This window comes from Poeciliopsis prolifica, unplaced genomic scaffold (assembly GCF_027474105.1).
Source record: "Poeciliopsis prolifica strain line A6 unplaced genomic scaffold, Auburn_PproV2 SCAFFOLD109, whole genome shotgun sequence".
NCBI lineage: Eukaryota > Metazoa > Chordata > Actinopteri > Cyprinodontiformes > Poeciliidae > Poeciliopsis > Poeciliopsis prolifica.
Genome location: NW_026562484.1, coordinates 315,878 through 340,057, shown reverse-complemented (window position 1 = coordinate 340,057; position 24,180 = coordinate 315,878). Strand labels below are relative to the sequence as shown.

Sequence of the window (24,180 nt, the reverse complement as noted above, 5' to 3'; positions counted from 1 at the left end):
GATGTAATATCTATTGAAATTGATCACCATTGATTGATTCCCCAGCCCTTTCGTAAATAAAATGGATTATTGCCCTTTAAACAATATTAATAATCAGAATTATTAGTTTATTGTGGGTTTAATTGGTTGCTTATTGTTGGTGTAAATATTTAAACTGATTTAAAATCAGATTCTCTGAATGTTTCTGCCGCTTTAAGGCGGAAAGCTCCTCCCTCTCCTCTCATTGGCTGATGTGGCTCCTCCAGCCAATCATAGCCGCTCTGGTCTGTAAGCCCCGCCCCCTGGAGTCTTGCTGGCCGGTGTGAGTCTCTGCTGCAGTTTCAGCTGCGCCTGTCAGCCTGTCTGGCCAGCAGCTGGAGGGACCAGTGGCGGTGTGTGTGGCGGTGTGTGTGGAGGTCAAAGGTGAAGCTGCAGACCTGAGCAGGTGACTAGAGGACGTTTTATTCCTGTGAAGATGCTCGGCGTCCCTCAGGGTGTGCGGGTTCAGGTCAGTGTTGTGTGGATCTGTTTCCTCACAGTTTGTTTTTCATAAAGTTTCCTAAAATGGGCCGTTTGAGGATTAATTCTTATGAGACGGAATTTTAAACACAAATCGTTTATTTCTGAAATGTTTTTATTCCAGTTAAATGTGAACCAGGTTCGTCCATCCAGGCAAATGATCAGCAGTTGGTTGGATGAACATCAACATGCAAACCAAACAACCCAATACAGCTGCACAATATTGAATATATAATCAGATATTTGAATAACTTTTTTAAAATACCACACAGTATTTTTTACTTTTACTTCAGTACTTCTATTCTGAAGTATTTCTCCTCTGATTCAAGTGAAACTTCTGGATTTTCTTCCCACTGAGTAAAATATAAACAGTTTCTGTCAAAGTTTTGTAAGTCAGAAAGAAACTGATTTGGAAAAATGTATTTTGCCTGATTTTTTTTTGGTTTTGATTCACTTTAATGAACTGAGAATGCGTTAGAAAGAAGATCAAACTGATTTCACAGATTGCAGGAACAGAAATGAGACCAGTCTGCAGTTTCTCTCATCTCTGTGTTTCTATGGAAGTGATTAAACTTTAATTCTTGGGTTCTGATAGAAACGAACCAGCTGGAGTTCTGGTGAAATGTCAGCGGCGGTCAGGATGTTGCAGAGAGGCGTCTCTCCCACAGCTGCAGCTCCTCGCAGCTCGACCTCACTTCCATCTTCGTTTCCTGAAGACTCTTGGTTTCATCTCAGTGTTAGCTTTGGCATATTAGCGTGTGTGTGTTTGGTTAGCCTGTTGAGTGACGGTGTGTGAGGGGGGTAATAGTCCACCAGGTACCCAATTACTGAGAGTGCTCAGTGGCCCCGACGTAACCGCCGTCAGTCGCTGCCTGCTGGAGAGTCGAGGTGTTTCTGTTTCAATCTGGATTGTTGCTCAGATGAAGATGATCTTGGAGCAGAAGGACGGATGTTTGGAGCCAAAGGGAATATTTGCTCTGCAGAGTTCAGGAATTCAACCTGCAGATGCATTTAGAGACGTTTGAGTAAAGAGAGGGGAGCAAATATTTACTTACACTGTAAAAACTGAAAACATACGCCTTTTTGACCCTGACTTAGAGGCAGAGTGTGTAGTTACATCATCTCTTATAATATTGTTTATCATTTACTGTGATGAATTTGAAAGAATTTAGATTTTCCATTGAATGTTTGAAATCCCACCAAAACGGCCCGTATGGTCAAGTTTTACTATATTATTCACTGTTTTGTCAGAGAAAGTATCAATAAAAAATCAATAAACTGCTGCTGCGCAATTTACTCAGCAGATTGTTGCTAGGTAAACAAATAATGAGCATTGCTAGGCAACTAGAGAGTGAGAGGGTTAGTAGATTCCACCAATTTAGCTTAGTGAGCTGTGAGAGGCCGAGCAGCTAACATCTCCCAGAATGCCGTGCGGCTGTGGACCTGACTTCGGTTGAATATTAAATATTCTGTCAAACTGTCTATTGATAACGTGTCTATCACGAAATATTATTAATTTATTGTTTTACAGAAAACTGGATGCAAATAAAATTTTATACTTTGGGGAAAAAATTTAATCTGCTGTGAAACCAACCAATTGAACCTTTAGAGTCAGGTTTTCAGTTTTTTGGTCAGGTTTTCAGTTTGTTTATCAGGTTTTCAGTTTTTGTTAGGTTCAGTTTGTCAGGTTTTCAGTTTGTCAGGTTTTCAGTTTGTCAGGTTTTCAGTTTGTCAGGTTTTCAGTTTGTTAGGTTTTCAGTTTGTCAGGTTTTCAGTTTGTCAGGTTTTCAGTTTGTCAGGTTTTCAGTTTGTCAGGTTTTCAGTTTGTTAGGTTTTCAGTTTGTCAGGTTTTCAGTTTGTTAGGTTTTCAGTTTGTCAGGTTTTCAGTTTGTCAGGTTTTCAGTTTTTTGTTAGGTTTTCAGTTGTCAGGTTTTCAGTTTTTTGGTCAGGTTTCAGTTTGTTTATCAGGTTTTCAGTTTTTGTTAGGTTTTCAGTTTGTCAGGTTTTCAGTTGTCAGGTTTTCAGTTGGTTTGATTCCTTGGCAGATGTCTCTAAGTGTTCAGTCGGGTTGAGATGTAATCCTGACTGAACGTCAGGAAGTTGTTCTGTTGCTTGGTGCTGTGATTTGACTGAACACATCCTGTCTGAAGAGGCGAAGCTGCAGCATTGTGATGCTGCCAGGAATGATGAAGGAGAAAGATTACCAGTGGTTCCAGTCAAACCAGTTAGCCCCACCAGGTCTGGACTTGAAGTCCAACTTGTTAATGAGCGCAGCGTGTTGGGGTGAAAGTTCACCTGGTTCTGGTTCTGGTTGGATACTTTCTACAGCGGTTCCCAACGCACAAAGGTCATGAGGTCAAATCTGTAAAATAGAGTCTGGAAATTTGATCTGAGTAAGAATAATCAGAATAAATAAAAGAATAATTAATAGTTTTCCAGTTTGATATATTTTTATATTATTATTATTCCGGCTTGTATTTTGAATAAATCTGGTAATATAGTTTAATACAATCTGAATGAAACTGCTGTTCCTTGTTTTCTTTTCATCTTAATGGATTTGTCAGCCGTATGAAATCTGATTCTAATGAAACTGCAGTAAAACACATTATATATTTATCCAAGAATAAGATCCCAGGACGGTCATGCATACTTTATATGAGTATTAGTTGGACTGAGTACAGTTTTGGTCACCAGACAAACTGCAGGACAGCAACACAAATTCAAGGCTGGAAAGAAAAAAATAAACCTGGAAAAACGTGAAAAATAAATGTGAATATTTTCTGATGGAATCTGCAAAAACAAAAATTATTTAACTTTTAATTTTCCAAGATGTTTGCAGAAAAGTGATTGAATGTTATTTAGATTTTGGTCAAATTCTCGTAAAATTGAAGCAGCTTGTGTGGTGAAAACTCTTAAAGTTGCTCAGACTTCATGAATTAACCAAAATATGGCCTTTTATTTTTAAATTTATTTGAAAAATGGAAAGTAGATTTTTCTTAGATTTTCTTTTCTTACTGTTTTCATGTTTATATTTACAGATTTTGTTTTCTACCAAAATCTGAATTTGTTGATTTCATTTCACCCCATTAACAAAAAAAAAAAACCCAAAAATAATTTCATGACTTTTATATATTTCTTATTTTTGTTTTTTAGACATTATTGATGCAAAACTTAAAATCTTGAAAATAGTTTGTAGAGAAAACCCCATTGAGTGTTTTGAACCAGTTTGTCCTAGAAGGCCGAAGGTTTGGTGTTTCTGCTCGTTGCCACTGGGAGCTGAGCCACTCCCAGTCCGCCCAGTTCAGCTGCTCTGGTTTAAATGTATTTTCTGAGAAATCTCAGAGTTCCTCTGTTTGCTTTAATCATATTGTAAAAACAAAGATCTTCTATTTCAGGCCTGAACATGCGTTTCACTCGTCTGACCTGTTTCTTGTTGATGGAAAAGCTGCTGTTCCTCCTGGACCTTTTGTTGCAACTGAATAAGGATAAAGTAGGAACATAAATGTTAGTTTAGACTTTTTGCTGATGTTTTGAGGTTGATTTAATTAAAAATGTGACTGTAAATGAGGCGTTCAGGGGCGGCTCAGACCTTCCTGACTTCTGGTTGACCTTTGGTGTCGTAACTTTCTGCTTCGCCGGTTCATCCAGACTCACGTTTTCCTCTGGGTTAACAAAGAGCGGCTGTTTCCAGCAGAGCATCGACAGCTCAGGATGTTTGCTCTGCTTGCTTTGCATACTACAAACACCAAACTCTCTCTAAACGCATCCCGGAACCAGGTTGTGGCGACCCGCCGGCCCAAGGCACCGGATCGATTTGCATGACAGTTATTAGTTTGCAGAGGTGATGTTAGTCTTCTGCCTCTGACATGCAGGAAACTGCAGGAATCAGCATTTGGTGGAGGCAGAGTGATGCTGTGGGCTTTTTCACAGATCAGAACACTTCTAAACGTTAGCTTAGCATTCATTGCTTACATCCTTTGGAAAATCAGTTGTTAGGAAATACCTTGATATTGTTCTGATAATTGCTTTGGTCTCAACTTTCTGTAAAATAACGTTGTTCAGAGAGAATTCATGATTCATTTTATTTGTTGTTTCTGTTTTTCTTTATTTATTTTAAATATTTAAAATGTCTCCAGTTCCAGTTAGATATTCATTAGGATTTAAAGGTTATTTGATAATATGTTCTTGCTTTATTATCAAAAACGGTAATAAAAATGATCTCAAAGCAACAATTTTATCATTTATTTTGATAACTTCTGGCACAACTTATGGTTCGGCGTAACTTATGCTGACAGACTCAACATTTCATATCCTAATTTAATTCTGACTAAATATTTTTATGGCACCTGCCTTAGTTTTGTTGATGTTTATTTTTATTTTTTACTTCCTCAGTTTGAAGTTTCTGATCTTTATTCTGTTTGGTGGAAATTTTTCTGATCTAACTGATTATTTTTGTTTAGTTTCAAATATCTTAGTAAACTTAAAGTAAAATAAAAGTAACTTGTCAGCAAGATACAGGAACTTGTTTTGAGTCAATAATTTCTAAATATTAAATTGAAAGTTTTATTTATAAAGAGAAATAATCAGCCAGTGGAATAAGATACTTTGTCATAATCTCTTGACAGATTATCTCACTTATAAATATGACTCTTTCATAATACTAGGAAATGGCATTTCTTTATCTTGGGTTATTTGTGAGTTAGTTTGTTCTCGCTCTGGTTTCTGCGGCTTTGGCTCTGCTGGAAGTGAAAGCAAACGAACTGCAGCAAAACCACCTTTTCACTTTCTGTGGAAGCCAGAAATATCTGACAGGAACCAGCGAAACCTTTTTGGATATCATCAGATCGTAAACAAATAAAGCTCCAGGATTTTGGCTTCTGGTTGGTGAAGCAGCGGTTTGTGTTTACTCTGCTTTCCTGCACTTTAATGTGAATTTTACAGAAACCTGTGGAGCTTTTTGTTTAATAAAAACCAAGCAGAGAACATTTTAACGACTTGCTGTAGCTGGTAAAGGGAAGAGAACATGGTGGCCTTTCTTCATGTGGTCGCGAACCAGACGTTACTACTGGTGGAAACGATGAAGAGGACGACAGGAAGTGGCAGGAGCATGAAGGCACCACATGTTTTTAATGACTTATCAGGTGACAAACTTTTAAAAAACATCATAATTAGTTTTTTGACAGTGGATGAGAGAGAGGAAGGTCACTTTCCTTTTCAATGCACAATGACTTACTGACTATGTTTGGTTTGGTTTCTTGTACAGATTTGTTAATACACTTGAAATAAGACAGAACTAACTTATAAATAACTTTTCTGCAAAAAATCTTGTTTTAAGTTAATAATTCCTGAATATTGATAAACAAATTCCTCATATTTCAGTTAAAACATATGCAGAATGTTATAAGTGAAATAACCTACCAATGAAATAATTGTTTTCCATCAATATTAAGGAGTTATTAACTGAAAAGTTATTTTTGAGTTTTATTGTTCTTGAATATTTGCACTGGAATCCAAACACAAAACTTGGACAGATTTAGTGATTTTGCAGTGAACCAGTTTGGTTTTCACAGCATCTTGCATGAAAAATGTTTGCAGAGAAATTATATGATTTTAGTCTGAATTCAAAGCTTTCTGGATGTTTTCTCCAATATTTGTGCTTTAAAGCAAAAGGCAGCTGTTGAAAACCAGTGAGTGATTTTACTGGGTTATTGGTGAAGATGGTTTTGTTCTTTCCCTCCTCGATGCGACGCTAATCCAGACATCCAGGATTAGCAGCGAAACACGGATTGATGTCTGAACTCCTGTAAAAACACGCGGGAGAGAAACCGGGTCAAACGGCCTGTGAGTGAATGAAAGGATGGAGTCGAGGGATTTTTTCTGCTTGTTGGTTTGTAGATTAATGGTTTGTTTAGGTGCTGAATCTAAATATGATGTTTTTATTTCTTTAATTCGATGGGAAAGCAGATTCCACTCTGAACTCCTTTAGTGGGAGTTTCAGTTTCACCTGGTTCCTGTTAAACTCATTTTGCTGTCTAGTTATTAATCTGTTAATCCAGAAATAATCCCCAGATCAGCCTCACTCTGCACTGATGTTCAGACCAAAAAAGCTTTTCACATGTTGATGTTAGAAGGATTTATTTTCAGCAAGTTTTATTACAAATGACTAAATATTCAGTTGCATTTTAGACAATAATACTTTGATTTTCTTATTTAATAAGGAATTTAATTATTTGTTTATTTAATGTATTTGTAATATTGTATAAAAAAGGCTTAAATTAAGGACAAACTATTAAAATATTCTCAATGTTTTAGACATCAGCTGAAATATCTGTATTTCATCTGATCCCAGTTGTTCTTCCACCATTATGAGTTTTTATGTTTTGGTGTTTCTCCACCGACTCTCTGGGTGACTGAAACCCTCACTGCTGTTACCTGTCTCTCCAGGTGAGCCCTGGGCTCCAGACTGAGCGTTAGCATGCTGCGACAGGCCGAGCCGACCTCCAGTACTCTGCACCTGGTAGCCAGCGACATGACCTCCATAATGGAGCAGCTGGACACTAAAGATCTCGACGTTTGCGACGGCGAATTCCCCGCCACGGAAGCCGGTAGCTGCCTTGGCGTCGCGTTCATTTCCTGCCGTCGTTTCCTGTCGGTTTGTCACCGCTGGTTGTTTTCCTCGCAGGCGACCGGCTGCCCTTCACCGCGATTTACAAGCTGGTGGGTTTCAAGGAGTCCGACGCCATGGTGTTCCTGTCCTCCCCCATCACCGCCAAAATCTTGGAGGTGGAGCGATACGTCCAATCAGGATCGCTTCAACAACACCATCCAGAGGAGCGTCAACAAGGTGCAGCTTTCACTTTTCACTTGTTCTGCTACAAGCCTCATGCTTTGGCTTTTACCATTAATAACTGCTGAGGATGTCCTAACTTTTCACATGAACCAGAATCCTAAAACTGAAAATCCTCGGGAGCCATTTTGTTTTTCTCACATGAAACAAAATAAATTTGTCGTGCAGCTTTTTTGTCTCAATAAAATACGGACAGTTTCTAAAGTTTTTGGACGTTTTTGTTCAGTTCAGGGTTGGGGTTTATAAAGTATTTCAGTCTATTTCCAGCAACAAAACAGAAAAACTTTATTCAGAGAACATCCAAGTTTAAGAGAATAATGGTCTTTTTTAAGTGAAAACTGCTCTGTGACAGTAAAATGAGAACACGGCGAATAAAATAAAAACTGTTGGTTCAAAACGTTTCTGTTAAAGAATTAAATCTGTCACTGAACGTCTCGTCCTAAAAAAGGTGGGAATCCAGGAGAATCTGGCGGCAGCAAGAGGCACACAGGGTGAACGAAGAGCCATTAAACCCAGAAAAATTAGTTCCAAAGAAAATCTGATCCAACGATAAAATGACCAAACGAAGAAAAACATTCTGGCTGTTGCATCAGATCTGGAAGTTTTTTTCTTGCAGAGCGTCCTGATGGTGAAACACTGAAGTTTTTAAAGTTTCCTGTCGTTGCAGTCGACGCCGGCCATGTACAAGATCGAGCTGAAGCACGGCGAGTTCACCTGGGAGGTGAAGAAGAAGGAGAAACACTTTGTGGAGCTGCACAGAGACCTACGGGCCTACAAGGCGCTGAGGAGGCTCCACCTGCCGCCACGAGGGTAAGAGACCCGAGCGACCCGCCGGCCGGGCGACCCGCCGGAGCCAAACGACCCGCCGCAGCTGCGGCCCGGCGACCCGCCACCTGCTGGCTGATGGATCACTTCTCCTCTGTTTCTGCAGGAATTCGATCAGGAGAAGAACGACGATGAAGATGGAGAAGTCGCAGATCCCCGTCCTGCCCAGAGAGGAAGTGAAGAACCAAAGCGGAGGAGTTTCCAGCCGCAAGGTTTTCCTCCCAGCTCTGATTTCATCCGGTCGCTTGTGTGGAGCTTTTGCTGACTGGTGTTTTTGCTTCAGAAACAACTGGAGGATTATTTGAACAAGCTGCTGCAGATGCCGATGTACCGGAGCTGCCACGCCACGGTACAGACAACACCTTGAGCATTCAAAGGTTTTGCAGCTTCAGGATAAATTATTTTCCTAGACTCTATTTAACCGTTTTATTTTTGAAACGTTTCCTGTTTCCTGCTAAAATATTTGTTTGTTTTAAACCTCCGCTAAGCTGCTGCTCTCAGCCGGACGCGTTATTATCCTGCTTTAACTTGAAATAAAACTTTTCTTTGAGTCGAAGGTTTAATTCCTTCATTTCTTGTTTTTCAGATGGAGTTCATAGACGTCAGCCAAACTTTCCTTCATTCATGATTTGGGTCCCAAAGGATTGTAAGTTTATTAGGTTTTAATTTAATATTTCTCACTCAAATATCTTATTTCAAACGATGTTATTTTTGACAAGTTTTGTTTTCTGGGTCTCCAGGGAAGGAATGGTTCTGAAACGTTCTGGTGGCCATCGATTCCCGGGCCTGAACTGCTGCGGGCGCAGCAAGATCTGCTACCACTGGTCCAAACGGTCAGACCCAGAACCACACAGACCCAGAACCACACAGACCCAGAACCACACAGACCCAGAACCACACAGACCCAGAACCACACAGTACCAGAACCACACACACCCAGAACCACACACACCCAGAACCACACAGACCCAGAACCACACAGAACCACACAGACCCAGAACCACACAGACCCAGAACCACACAGACCCAGAACCACACAGACCCAGAACCACACAGACCCAGAACCACACAGAACCAGAACCACACAGGACCAAACCGTCAACAGAACTGATTGAAATAGCTGCAGATTATCCAATCAGCCTCTTCCTGAGTTTTTCTCCTGGTTTTGGTTTTGCTTGTTCACACAGAGACAGAAACTGATTTTGTTCAGTAACCAGATCTGCAGACGCCAGACAGTAATAAACGATTCCAGGTGTGACGACGCCTCCACAGGCTCATCAGACCTGACAGTTTCACATCCTGTCATCCTGCAAAGTTGGAAAATAACTTTCTACTCGACAAAATACATTTAACATTTATTTTGAAGAGTTAAAAAACTGGATTCCTGGAGTTTATTAAAAGCTGTTGCATAAAAGTTGACTTTACATATTAGAGCTTTGGCTTTTTGTTCTGTTTCATAAAGTGGTAAACAAGCTCAACAACGTTAGCAAGCTGCTAAACTAACACCAGAAACAAACCTCCGTACAAACAGACCATAGAAAGTCAGAGTGGAACCTCAGTGGAGTTCCTCAGGGCTGTGTTCTTAGTCCCAACTCATTCACACAAACCTCACACATTTTCTGCTGCAACATAGGGAAGTTTGGAACAATACACATTTTCCTGTGATAAAAATGGAACGTAAAGAGTTTTATTTGTTTTGGTCTGAAGTCAGCTGGTAGCGTTTTTATGAATCAGAGAATGTGGAGTTTATTGCTAACGTTGCATTGATGTTTCTGTGTGCAGCTGGCTGGTGGTGAAAGACTCTTTCCTGATGTACATGAAGCCAGACTCTGGTGCCATCTCCTTCGTGATGCTGTTCGACAAAGAGTTCAGCGTCAAGTTGGACTCCAAAGAGACAGAAACCAAACATGGCCTCCGCATCGACAGCCTGTCCAGGTTCCTGAACTTTTTCTTTTGAAACCGTTGACTCCACACACACTCCACACTCCACTTTAACAAACAAGAACCAGAACTTGCAAACTAGCACAGATCAAACATCGCAGATAAATGGAGGGGATGAGTTTGGTGCCTCTGGTAAGGCACAGGAAGTCAATAATTGGTTTCCATTTCCTGTTTAGCGAATTTAACGGGCAGTTTTATTATGTTATAAAGTTATTTCCTCTTCATCAACATACCAGGAGTTTTGCTTTCCTCTCCATGGCAACCATTCGGGGCACATCTCCTCCACTCTGCTCCTTCAGACTAGCCAGCAGCAATTAGCAAAAACCTGTGAAGGAGCTGCTGAAAACCTTGCTGAAGGGTTAATAGAGGAGCCATGTTGCGACCCGTTCTGAACGGGACCGGTTCTGTGCGGTTCTGAATGGGACCGGTTCTGTGCGGTTCTGTTCAGGTCGTTGGTGCTGAAGTGCTCCAGCTACAGACACGCCCGCTGGTGGGGCCAGGCCATCGAAGTCTTCTCCCAGAGGTTCGGCGCCGCCTTCCTCAAAGACCATCGCTTCGGATCCTTCGCCAGACCGGAGGAGAACATCCCTGCCAAATGGTAACCATGACAAGCAGCTTTCACTGTGAAAATAACGGCATAATTCAGATTTATTATCGCTTAAAGGATCGTAATAAATTCTGATCTGGACTTTGGTTTGTTTCTGTTCATGAGGATCTCAGAAGTGAAAATAAATTGGATTATTTTCGTCTGCGTGAACTGGAGGCGAGTCGTCTGCTGTAAACTGATGCAGTTTGTCTAGACGAGATGGTCCAGCTGGCAGAGTCCGTTTTCACCTGGAAAGGTTCTGCATTTTTAAGGAAATCGTCCCAATTAGGTCCAAAGCTGAGTCCAGTCTGTAGAACAGTAAAAATAAAACTTTAGAAATATTTCTCCAGGGTTGTTTTCTCTTTTAATGCGAAGAGATGAAAGTTAATGTTGGGTTTAAAGGATGCATCTCGTCAGTGGAGATTCTCTCTGTTGTAACTCGACACAAAGAGGGAAAGTGACACTCAGTGGCTCATCACCTGTCCACCTGGGCAACTCGATACCGGCTGTGTGTGTGTGTGGTGTGTTGTGTGTGTGTGTGTGTGTGTGTGTGTGTGTGTGTGTGTGTGTGTGTGTGTGTGTGTTGGTCAGTTAAAGCCTAATGTTTCTGCACATGACCAACAAGTTGAAAAACAGAGTTTTAAACCAGATATTTACATAAACCTTATAAAAATAAATTCACCAGAACTTTAACGCATCCAGCTTTGATTCGTTAATGATTTTAATGTGTTGAACATGTTTGTGCAATCAATCACTTTTTAATTATTTTTTTACACAAAGGTTCTTAGCGGAACCTTTTAATTCAGTTGTTTCTGGTACAACCGTACGTCTGATGCACAAGCAACAACGATGGATTACGAAGCAACTTTAAGCTAAAACAATAAATACCTTTTTTGTTGAGCTCTTATGTCAATTTATTCTGTAATTTAGCTACAAAAATTGGTTTTTGAAATGAAAATGTTGCTCCTTTTATCAGTTTAAATTTTTTAGTGTCCCTGTTTTTTCCAGAAAATTTCCGAGATTAATCTAAAAATTTTCCTAGTAATTTCTTTGACTTCTCAAACATCTTTTTTTAAATTTATTTTCCAGATGATTTCTGTGATTATTCTCAAAATGTCTGAAATTTTTTTTTTTTTCTAGCATCTTTTCAACTTCCCAAATCTTTCAGAGTTTCTTTGGTGGAAAATGGCTCCTCGTATTTACAGTGTCTCCAATGCGCTGTCATATTTTTGCTCTAGAAATTAGACCAAAATTCCTGGTAAGGTGTTGATTTTTTGTCAGTGTAGCTTCATCAGGTTAACGTCTTCTTCCTTCCTGAACGCCTTCTGGGTTCACTAAACGTAACCTTAAACGTAACCACCTTAAAAACGTCCACTGGCGTTCCTGATTGATTCTGAATGAACCAATCGGAAGCTGACAAAGTAGTGACATCATCATCTGAAGGTTTGCTTCATCTCCTGCAGGTATGTGAACGGAAAAACCTACATGGAGGACGTGGCGGACGCTCTGGAGGAGGCCAAAGAGGAGATCTTCATCACGGACTGGTGGTGAGTCTTCCTCACCGACCGGAGGAGAGTCTTCCTCACTGACTGGAGGAGAGTCTTCCTCACTGACTGGAGGAGAGTCTTCCTCACTGACTGGAGGAGAGTCTTCCTCACCGACTGGAGGAGAGTCTTCCTCACTGACTGGAGGAGAGTCTTCCTCACTGACTGGAGGAGAGTCTTCCTCACCGACCGGAGGAGAGTCTTCCTCACTGACTGGAGGAGAGTCTTCCTCACTGACTGGAGGAGAGTCTTCCTCACTGACTGGAGGAGAGTCTTCCTCACTGACCGGAGGAGAGTCTTCCTCACCGACTGGAGGAGAGTCTTCCTCACCGACCGGAGGAGAGTCTTCCTCACTGACCGGAGGAGAGTCTTCCTCACCGACCGGAGGAGAGTCTTCTTCACACTGACTGGAGGAGAGTCTTCCTCACCGACCGGAAGAGAGTCTTCCTCACTGACTGGAGGAGAGTCTTCCTCACCGACCGGAGGAGAGTCTCCTCACTGACTGGAGGAAGTGAGGAAGGAGGAGAGTCTTCCTCACTGACTGGAGGAGAGTCTTCCTCACCGACCCGAGGAGAGTCTTCCTCACTGACTGGAGGAGAGTCTTCCTCACTGACTGGAGGAGAGTCTTCCTCACTGACTGGAGGAGAGTCTTCCTCACTGACTGGAGGAGAGTCTTCCTCACTGACTGGAGGAGAGTCTTCCTCACTGACTGGAGGAAGTGAGGAAGGAGGAGAGTCTTCCTCACTGACTGGAGGAGAGTCTTCCTCACTGACTGGAGGAGAGTCTTCCTCACCGACCGGAGGAGAGTTCCTCACTGACTGGAGGAAGTGAGGAAGGAGGAGAGTCTTCCTCACTGACTGGAGGAGAGTCTTCCTCACCGACCCGAGGAGAGTCTTCCTCACTGACTGGAGGAGAGTCTTCCTCACTGACTGGAGGAGAGTCTTCCTCACCGACCGGAGGAGAGTCTTCCTCACTGACTGGAGGAGAGTCTTCCTCACTGACTGGAGGAGAGTCTTCCTCACTGACCGGAGGAGAGTCTTCCTCACCGACTGGAGGAGAGTCTTCCTCACCGACCGGAGGAGAGTCTTCCTCACTGACCGGAGGAGAGTCTTCCTCCTGCTGAGCGTTGCTCTAACTATTATTATGATTAGAATGGATGTGTGGAATCAGGATGACACAGGAAGAGGAAGTGAGTTCAGTTTCCTGCTTTCGTGCTGCAGGTTGAGTCCAGAGATCTTCCTGAAGAGGCCGGTCGTTGAGGGAAACCGGTGGCGTCTCGACTGCATCCTGAAGCGCAAAGCGGTGAGCTTCATTTTGTTCCAGAATGAATCAAAAAACCTGATAACAAACTGATAATATCAATAAACAGCCGTCAGTGGGTAAGTTAACTTAAAGTTTGATCATTTTAGCAGAAAACTGCAAAAAATGTGGCAGTTTGTTGATTTTGAATGAATTTCCCCAAAAACTATCTGAACTGATTGATGTAAGTTGATTTGATTAAATAATGTTTGATCTGGAATGTTGTGATGATGCGGGGCCCCGTAAAGCGGCGTGGCGGGCCGTATGTGGCCGCAGGCCTCCGGTTTGACACCGTTCTGACGGTGAAACCGACCCGTTGCAGCAACAAGGCGTCCGGGTCTTCGTGATGCTCTACAAGGAGGTGGAGCTGGCTCTGGGAATCAACTCCGGATACAGCAAGCGGACGCTGCTGCGCCTCCACCCCAACATCAAGGTCCGACCCGCTTCCTGTCGATGCCGCCGCCGCGGCGCCGCTTCCTGTCTGACGCGCCGTCTCCCCCCAGGTGATGCGGCACCCCGACCACGTCTCCTCTGCCGTCTACCTGTGGGCGCATCACGAGAAGATCATAGTGATCGACCAGTCGGTGGCGTTCGTGGGCGGCATCGACCTGGCGTACGGCCGCTGGGACGACCGGGAGCATCGGCTCACCGACATCGGCAGCGTGACGCTGTCGCACCTGGAGCAGGCAGGAGAACCCGTCCATCAGTTATTGATCAATAATCACAGACTGAGTGGCGCAGAAACCAGTTACATTTACTGGAGTAACTTTTAAAAAACATTTTGTTTTGTTCATTTCTTGTGGGTATTAAATTTCTTCCAGTGTTAAACGCTCATTAGAAATGAAAGTTTATTGATCGTTAATGATGTCATCATTATGACCTTCATATTGATCCGTTACGTTATTTAAAAACGTTGCAGTTTTTAAATAAGTAGCTTTGTTTTATTTTTTTAAATTATCTTAAATCAGACCAAATTTTTCCTGTTTTGAACTTTCTTCTCTTGCGGTTCTTGGCTGTCAGGCCGCGGCTCCAGCTCGGCGGCGCCCCCCGGTGGCGACGGCCAGAACAAGGTTTTCTCTGTGACGGATTCCAGAGATCAGCCCAGGCTGAAGAGTCGGGGCAGGATGAAGAGGACGAGGATGAGCATCAAGAAGCACCTGCAGAAACACGGGCTGGCGCGCGCCGACAGCGACAGCGACCTGGAGGAGGAGCAGGATGAGAGTGAGTCTGATCCACCCTGATCCACTCTGATCCACCCTGATCCACTCTAATCCACCCTGATCCACTCTAATCCACCCTGATCCACTGTGATCCATCCTGATCCACTTTGATCCACCCTGATCCACTGTGATCCACTGTGATCCACTGTGATCCATCCTGATCCACTCTGATCCACTGTGATCCATACTGATCCACCCTGATCCACTCATAAAATACTATAAGACATTATTAATACCAGTAATAAATCATGTAACAGTGAATTTAAACTGTTTTTAGTTCATTTTTTCATCTCTAAACTTGTGAGAAAAGTTTAAAAACCCTGAAAATAATCAAACTTCTAATTATTTTTGTTTAAATTAAACATTTGATCAATCATTTTTTATTAATATTTTAATATTGAAGCAAACAAATTAAAAATAACTTTTTAATATTTAATAAATAAAAAAGGTTTTTATCATTTTCTAGATTTAATATTCTTTCAGAAATTTTTCTTTGGACTTTTTTCCCCAAATCAGGGAAATAAAATTCTAAAAGAATCGGTGCCCGACCAGTTCAGAGGAGCGGTTGTCCAAACTGTGGTGCGAGGGCCATTTGAGGCCCTCTGGGTGAGTTTATTTGGCCCTTTGGTCAACAGGCGTGAATTGACAACTAATTTGAGATTTTTATAGATTGTTACTTCATTTATTTAGTGACAAGACAAAGTTTGTTTTGTTAAAAAAAAAAAAAAGTTTCTGTTGTCATTGATAAAACTTTAAGCTGCTCAACATTTGTTGGGGGTAAAAGCGGATAATGAATCCAATAAAGTTTTGGAAAATAAAACGGTAACTGTGCAAGACGCTGTTTTTATCCTGCAGATCTACAAAATTTACACAATTTGTTTTATTAGAATATTGTCTATTTGTTATATTATTGAAGCAATAAAGACACAAATGTCTATTAAAAAAATATATTTTTTCAGTTTTAATTAAAAACTGAAACATTTTTGGCCCGAAGGATGAAAAGTTTGGACTCGTGATGTAGGAATTGGTTAGCAGGATGTTGCTGCTTTGCGTTGCTGGTTGCTGCGTTGCGTTGCCAGTTGCGTTACCGGTTGCGTTGCCGGTTGCGTTGCTGCGTTGCTGATTGCTGACGGTTTGTTCAGGTTGGTCGTCCAGCATCAACAGCCAGCAGACTCTGATTCCCATCCGGCTGCTGGAGCTGCGCGCGGCGCCGCCGCCGCTCGGCCAGCCCGGTGAGTCCCGGCGCGGCGGCCACCTGACCCCGTTACCCAGCATGCACTGCTGTGGATTTGACCTTCACTCGACAACCTTTGGTCCTGTGGGTCAAAGGTTGATCTTCGTTTTTACAAACAGAATCTCTGGTGGTGTTTCTGACTGTTTGTCTTTTTCAGGTAAATCAAATTATAATGGAGTCAATTCAACATTATCATTTTATAATTTTGTAAACTTTTTACCAAATACTTTTTTACTCTCATTATTAATTTCTTGGACGGATATTTTTTACTTTTACTTGATTAATTTGGCTAAAGAAATAATTTTTACTGGTTGAACTGGAACAACTGCAGATGTAAAGATCAATCATAAATAGTTATTGATAACCTGCCTGTTCATCCATCAGTACCAATAAGGACAGAAAGTTAAGATTCTCTAGTTTCTCTTTCTGTTTATTGAACTGAATAAACACAAATATTTATTTCTGAAGCTGCCCAACAGAAACTGCAGGTTTATATTTAAACTCTCGTACATGAAGTGATTTTCAGGTGAAACATTCAGTTTTGTTGATTTTTGCATGTTTGGTTTATGTGATTTTTTTCTTTTACCTCCTGTTTCATGTTCCTGTTTTCCTCCAAACATCATTTTTCTCGCTGTAAAGTCGCTGAACATGAAGATGATTTCAAGCTTTAGTCACCAGGCAGAAGCTCATCTGAACTCCTTCAGTTTAGGCTCATTTTTAATGTCATTTTCATTATGAAGCCAAATTTTAAATCAACTTTTCTTTTCTTTGTTTTCTAACTGCAGTTTTCTGGAACATGAATTTCCAAGCTTGGAGATTTTGAAGTTTGTTTTCCAGATGTTGGTTTGATGTTTGTATGTTTTACATCCACAGACAGATTTTTTTCCTTCACTCTTGTTTAATAATTCTGAAAAGCTAGTGAAGCGTTTGCCGAGTTTGCATTTCTTGTATTATTTCTGTTTATTAAATATGTGTATTTCCGTGCCTGTGCTGCAGGGAGCCGCTCTGTGCGCAGTCTTCAGACGGGCGTCGGCGATCTGTTTGGAGACACCAGGTTCTGGCACGGGAAGGATTACTGCAACTTTGTGCACAAGGACTGGATTCAGCTGGACAAACCTTTCGATGGTGCGTTTCCTCTGACATCTCCACTCCAACAGGATTCAGCTTCTGTTTCACTTATTTTCCCCTTTTGGTCTGTTTTAGATTTCATAGACAGACATAAAACTCCCAGAATGCCGTGGCACGACATCGCGTCAGTCGTCCATGGGAAGGCGGCGCGAGACGTGGCTCGACATTTCATCCAGCGGTGGAACTTCACCAAGGTTGGCGCTGTTAGCATGTGCAGAGACAATGGTGTCATTGATTTGATGTTTTGATGCTAAATTCCAAACGTTTGGATACATCTGTGCTGTGTTTCCTGGTTTCTCCTGCATGCCAGCTGGTGAAGCCGAAGTATCGCTCTCTGACGTTTCCATACCTGGTGCCCAAGTCGCACCTCACAGCCGGAGAGCTTCGATACCAAGTCCCCAACTGCACCAATGCTAAAGTGCAGGTTAGCATGCAGCTTTTATGATGTTTGCTGTGATGTAATTAAGTTGATCTTGTTTCATTAAACATGTACATTAACATTAAGCATTACAGTTACTGGTTGTTTTTCTTCTTGTTTTAGGCTAACTAAAAAAAATAAGTTGCAGTAAAGATGAGACATCTGCAATTGGTTAATGGCTTAAAGGAAGAATTGGATAAATAGCTTAAAACTGAGGGTTTGAACAGTTTGAAACGTCGCTGTTAGTTAGTTTGGTGATTTGAGGCTCCAAAATGTCACATTTGACTAGAAATGGAACAGAAGATTAGAGCTGACTGAAAAACACGAGCCTCTTTTGCTCCAAAAGCAGAAGTGGATTACAGCAGAGCATTCTGGGTAAATCCAACCAAAGCTAACATGCTAGCCTAGCGCTAGCAGCAGAAATGGCTCCTGGTCTTCAGCCAAAGACTAAAGAGAAATCCTAAACTCTGACGCCTCCATCTTGGTTCATCTGGTGAAACAGGAAGTTGCTCTCAGTCTTCAGAGGTTTTAGTGTCGTTTCCTGCAGTGGTTGTTGGTGCGCCCCCACAGGCCAGGAGGGGAACAGGCTGGTTTGGGTCAGAACCACAGCAGCTGGAGGAGGAGCAGAAGTTCTGGTTCCAGTAGAACCGGGTCTGAAAACAGATCCGTCCTCCTCTCAGTGACGTCTGTCTCTGTCCTCAGATCCTTCGCTCGGCGTCGGACTGGTCAGCTGGCATCAAATACCACGAGGAGTCCATCCACAACGCTTACGTCCACGCCATCGAGAACAGCCAGCACTTCATTTACATCGAGGTATTCGCCCACATTCGTCACAACAGCAGCTTTAAACATCTGGATTCATGACAAACATCCATGACTATTAACTTCCTGGAGTCAGAATTTCAATGGCTATAAATCAGTTGATTACATAATAAATTAAAACAATAATTTATTGTTTTCTCTCTTTCCACCAAACACTGGATGAGAAAAATCTGCAGCCTGGTGTTTTGACTCAGAGTCCATTTCATTAGTTGTTTTGTTTAGTTTGGATATTTTCCAGATCTACTGTGAAATATTTCTTAGAAATTAAAGTTTATACATTTTTGAGCCAGTGTCTTTGCATTATTATACCATTATATAAAATATATATATTATATTACTTGAAAATCAATAATATTATTAATTATTCCAATCACTCCTTGGACATTTCATCGTCCAGAAACATTTGTCATCGTGACGTTTAGCCGTTAGCTTGGACCGAAATCAGCCTGATTTTAACGATTGTGATGCTGAAGCCAGTTGTGTGTCTAACTCAGATTTCCTGCTTAAGGTCATCCTGTGGTGGATTCTGACTTTTCATTTCTGTTTTTTTCATTATTACTGATAAATGATGCAGGTTGTGAAAATGATCTGAGCTTTTTCTGGTTTCCCTTTTCTGTTCGTCCAGAATCAGTTCTTCATCAGCTGCGCCGACAACAAGCTGGTTTACAATAAGATCGGCGACGCGATAGCGCAGCGCATCCTCAAGGCTTACAGGTCAGAGGTCATGATGCTTTATGACCCTTTATGATGCTTTATGACCCGAATCGCATGCAGGCGTGTTCCTGCTGTGTGTTGAGGCTCATCGTACTGCTGATGCTCAGAGCCTGTCACAGATATTTGTCTTGAAAGAAAAATACTTGGTAATATTTTGTATATTTGCTGTGCAGCCTCTTGTGCCAACAGATGAAGTTTGAATTGTTCTTGAATTTCAGTCGGAGACCGCAATAAATCATTCCAGGGCCCGCGAATGGCCCCCAGACCACCCTTTGGACACCACTGATTTTGATGAGAGTTGACCAATCGGAGCCCGGATTGGGGGATTTAAATATCATTAATAGGAATTTATTGTGACAACAATGAAATTCTTATAATTTGTCACAATAAATGCAGGAGATGATGCAATAAAAACAAAATGGCGGCGGTGTGTGGTGACGTCTCGCCGTTGTCGATGCAGGGAGGGAGCGAAGTACCGCGTCTACATAGTGACGCCTCTGCTGCCAGGCTTCGAGGGCGACATCAACACAGGGGGCGGCAGCGCCATCCAGGCGGTGATGCACTTCAACTACAGGTGAGGCGGCGCCTGGCGAATCCACCTGCCGCTCATCATCATCATCATCATCATCTTCATCATCTCTGCTGCTTTTCTGTCTGCAGGACCATGAACAAAGGAGAGCACTCCATCATCTCCCAGCTGAGAGCCGAGAGTAAGCCGCCTCCTCCACGCCGCGTTTAGGATCAGAACGAGAGTCTGACGCAGTCCGACCGCGGTGCCGCCGGCCGTGGTGCCGCCGGCCCTGGTGCCACCGGCCGCGAAATAAAGCAGAAAAAAAAAATGATTGCTGTACCAACGGATTTGATTGACGCCAAATTTTTTTGATTTTGTAAATGTGAGGTGATGTTGACCTCTGACCTCTGGATAGAAATATTTACTGTGCAAAGTAAAAGCAGCACAAACAAATTTTTTGCTGCACAATGTTTGAACCCAGTTCTGTCTGACTCGGTTGGTTCTGTCTGCTCGGTTCTGTCTGGTCGGTTCTGTCTGACCCGGTTTTGTCTGATCCAGTTTTGTCTGATCTGGTTCTGTCTGACCCGGTCGGTTCTGTCTGCAGTGGACGATCAGTGGATGAACTTCATCTCGTTCACCGGCCTGCGGACGCACGCCGACCTGGAGGGGACGCTGGTCACCGAGCTCATCTACGTCCACAGCAAGATGCTGATCGCCGACGACAACACCGTCATCATCGGTGAGGCCCGGCCCGGCGGGCGGCGCCGCCTCCCTGGAGGCGCAGAACTCAGCCGGATCCGGTTTCTGCAGGTTCCGCCAACATCAACGACCGCAGCATGCTGGGGAAGCGGGACAGCGAGGTGGCCGTCATCGTGGAGGACTCGGAGACGGTGGACGGCGTCATGGACGGGCGGCCGTACCGGGCCGGGAAGTTCGCCCTGCAGCTGCGCCTGGAATGCTTCAGGTCCGACATTCACATCCTCTGAAAACCACAATGAGCAGTTTCTCTTTTCATCTCAACTTCCACAGTTTAGCTTCACAAACAGAGATTCACTCTCCAATCCAGACTGGATTTCTTTTCTACGTTTAGAGGATTAGAGTCCGACCAGCTCAGCTCAGGTTCTGAAAGTTTTCAGTTGCAGAACTTTTAAATAATTCAAGAAAAGACCAAGAAACACAAACTGAGCGGCTCACACTTGTTCTTTAAAACTAGATTTTCTGACTTTGTTCTGATGACGTCTATAATCTCATGATGACTTCCTGTCTGCTGATGATCCTCCATGTCTGAACTTCCTGTCTGCTGATCTTCCTCCATGTCTGAACTTCCTGTCTGCTGATCTTCCTCCATGTCTGAACTTCCTGTCTGCTGATCTTCCTCCATGTCTGAACTTCCTGTCTGCTGATCTTCCTCCATGTCTGAACTTCCTGTCTCCTCTTCCTCAGGATGATCCTCGGCGCCAACACCGATCCGTCCATCGACGTTTCTGATCCCCAGCGAACTTTCTACAAGGAGACCTGGATGGCCACTTGCGCCCGCAATGCCTCCATCTACCAGAAGGTGGGGCTGTCGCTACGGCAACCTCACATGACCAGTCACATGACCAGTTTCAGGTTTTGGGTTTTGACTGGAGGATCCTGGAGTTTTTTAGCTTTAAATGATGTTGATGTTTCCTGAAAACCCAACATGAGTCAGAACACGAGTTACAAACATTTAACATGAGAGAATCTCTAAATTTTTGTTTCTCAGAATTTAAACTTTGTTTTTCTTTTTTTTCTCAGAGTTCTGACTTTAATCTTCTCAGCTGAAATCCTTTTTTCCAGTGGCACTAATCGTCTTCCGTATGTTTATAATGTAAATTTGTTGTTAAAGTTGTTTTTTTGGGCACTTAGAACTAAAAGTTTTAACAAAATAATTTCAAGGTAAAAACATAAAAACTCCTAAAAGTCAGAAGTTTGTTGCTAAATCAGATCTAAATGATAAAAAGTATTGATATCGGTGTTTCCCTGGTAACGACCCCTCACCCTGCGCCGCTCTGACCTTTCTCTCCGCTGCTGCAGGTTTTCCGCTGCCTGCCGTCCAGCGACGTGCGGAACATCTCGGAGCTGGAGGGCTTCCTGGCCAAACCGGGCCTGGCCCGGGACGAACCGGCCCGCGCCCATGAGGAGCTGAAGAAGATCCGCGGCTTCCTGGTCCAGTTCCCGCTCCAGTTCATGATCGAACAGAACCTGCTGCCGCCCATCGGCTGCAAGGAGGCCATGGTCCCCATGGAGGTCTGGACCTGAGCGGCGCGTCGGACCGGGAGCCGCTCCTTCTGCTCAGGTTCTGGCTGAGTCCGATGACGGCGGGGCGACCCGCCCGAGGTCCAGCCTGACGGAAGCAGCCGTTGTGCCAAAGACAGAATCAACCTGCAAGCCTGAACCCGGCAGAGCGGAGCGGCCCGCTCTACAGAAGACCTGCTGCTCTCCAGGAGGGACGGGAACCGGCCCGATTCGTCCAAACAGCCAAAACTCCCAAAGTTCCTCAACCAGTCGCAGGTTTCATGTCTCCAGTCACTGATCATTGGATCTGATTGGTTGAAACTATCCAGCACCGCCGTGCCTGAAAACCCACTTCCTGTAGGATACTGACTCTGCCGCTCTGCTCCTGTGAACACTATGCAACATCCAGCGCTGGGAAACGCAGCTCAACACTAACGGATAGAAACGGCGGGAATTCGATGCTAATTCTGTTAAATGTGCCAAAACCCATGGAAGCCGTCGGACTCGCTCCACTGACTCCTCCCTTCACTGTGACGCGATTCTTCTGGGCCGAAATCATTTTACAAACTTCGTCTCAAATTAAATCACTTTATAGCTTTTCTTCTCAAAATCAACCAACATTTTGCCTCTCAGACTGAAACTGTTGTGCTGCATGAAGAGTCCAGAAGTGAAGTGGTTATATTGGTTTGTACAGTCACTTCCTGGCCACTAGAGGGCAGCAGAATGACCTAAAGTCACTAAAAATCTGAAATATTAACACTTAATTTGATTCTGTTGAAGATATTATTTATTTATTTTGTATTATTTTTGGAGGTATTTGGGTGTCAGTGAATTTTTTTTATTATTTTTTTTTATTTGGACAAATTGTACAACTTTCTACTGGATAATTTCTCACCACAGGTTTGAATCTGGAAAACTTATATTTGAAACAATAAATCTATAACTGGGTTGAAATGGTCTAAATCTGAAAATTTTAAATGAAAAAAAAAAAAAATAATCTGAAAGAAAAAAACCTTAAAAAATTATTTTCAGGTTTTATTTCTTTAAATTGACATTTTCCTTTAAACTTTCATTTTAGTTTAATCTTAAGTTTCTTCCTCCTTTTTTATTTTTAATATCTGTATACTATCCTTATTCGGCATAGAAATAAACAGACTTTATCATCATTCAACTGTACGTTTAAAATGAAAATATTGAGCGAAAGTTTGCTGCAACGCTCCATTAACAAAACAGTAAAATTATTAAGCAATGAAGTTTACCAAGATAAATAAGTGCAATAAAAAGATCGTCCATATGAAACTCTATTTGCATGAGGAATATTTTCTCTTAAAGATTTAAATTTGAGTGTTTGGTTTGTTTTTGCTGCCCTCTGGTGGCCTTTGTTTATGACCAGCTGCGGTTTTTTCAGGCCAAACTGTAAACTAAATGTTCTGTGGTGTTTATCTGCATGGAGCCGCGACCCGGGTCGCCACCTGCTTGACCCCAGCCTGTTGCCATGACCCGGCTGACCTCAGCATGACCCGGAGAGCTTTCTATGACGCTACCTCTGTGTTTCTACCTCCAGTTAGTGGTTTTTTTCTGTCAAATCAAGACTTTTTGCAGCTTTGCACAAACTGAGCAGAGGTTTTCTGTTTCTGGCTGCAGTGGCTCTGAATCTGACCGCCTGGTTTTTCTCTCGTCTGCCTGTTTCTCTTTGAAATGCACTATTTGCACAGACTGTTGTTTCTTGCTCTTCTGTGTCTCATCATGTTGCTCCAGTGAAACATTGGACTCAATAAATTAAGGGTTAATGAAAATGAAGACATCGTGCATTTTTCTTCATTTCTTGACTCCATTTCTCAACATCTAAGGAGCAAAAATGTAGTTTTCAGGTGATTAAATTCTGGAGGTAAATGATCTGAACCGTCCAGGTTGGTAAATCATGACTGGTTCCGGTTACGGTGGCAGAAACATGCAAACACAAAAAACAAATGCAACAGAAAAATGCTGCAAATGGAGGAAATAAAAACAGAAGGAAATGCCACAAGTCGCAAAATCAAAAATATGAAATCCTGCAAACTTCCTTCACAGAATACAGAAGTACTCCAGACCACTAGGGGGAGTCATGCATAGGTAATGGATTCGTGATTCTGCTACTGTTCTGTAACGTAAAAGACAAAGTAAAACTCCATTTTCTTCTGGACATCAAAAAACTATGAAATTTCCAAATGATCTGCCGTTTGACTCCACCTAGTGGCTGGATTACTTTATTTTATGGAACCAATTTGTAAAGTTTTAAACTTGTTTTAACTATTTTTTACGTTTTTGGGGTTTTGCTTTTATTTTGCAGTTTCA

At 42.5% G+C, this 24,180-nt stretch overlaps 1 protein-coding gene across 1 annotated transcript; it reads left to right on the top strand.

Moving 5' to 3' along the window:
- The first annotated feature begins 337 nt into the window (after positions 1–337).
- Positions 338–23,646, top strand: LOC129354393 (phospholipase D1-like). Its single transcript, XM_055023872.1, is given in 28 exon segments — positions 338–487; positions 6,943–7,103; positions 7,181–7,289; positions 7,291–7,342; positions 8,013–8,155; positions 8,277–8,382; positions 8,454–8,519; positions 8,757–8,780; positions 8,782–8,816; positions 8,911–9,003; positions 9,953–10,105; positions 10,560–10,709; positions 12,161–12,244; positions 13,462–13,543; positions 13,863–13,973; positions 14,044–14,246; positions 14,574–14,761; positions 16,991–17,119; positions 17,198–17,316; positions 17,433–17,546; positions 18,243–18,353; positions 18,988–19,076; positions 19,537–19,650; positions 19,737–19,786; positions 20,192–20,326; positions 20,398–20,551; positions 21,031–21,145; positions 21,646–23,646. Coding segments are annotated over 27 exon segments (3,084 nt in total). The 5' UTR covers positions 338–487; positions 6,943–6,973; the 3' UTR covers positions 21,871–23,646.
- The last annotated feature ends 534 nt before the right edge of the window (positions 23,647–24,180 follow it).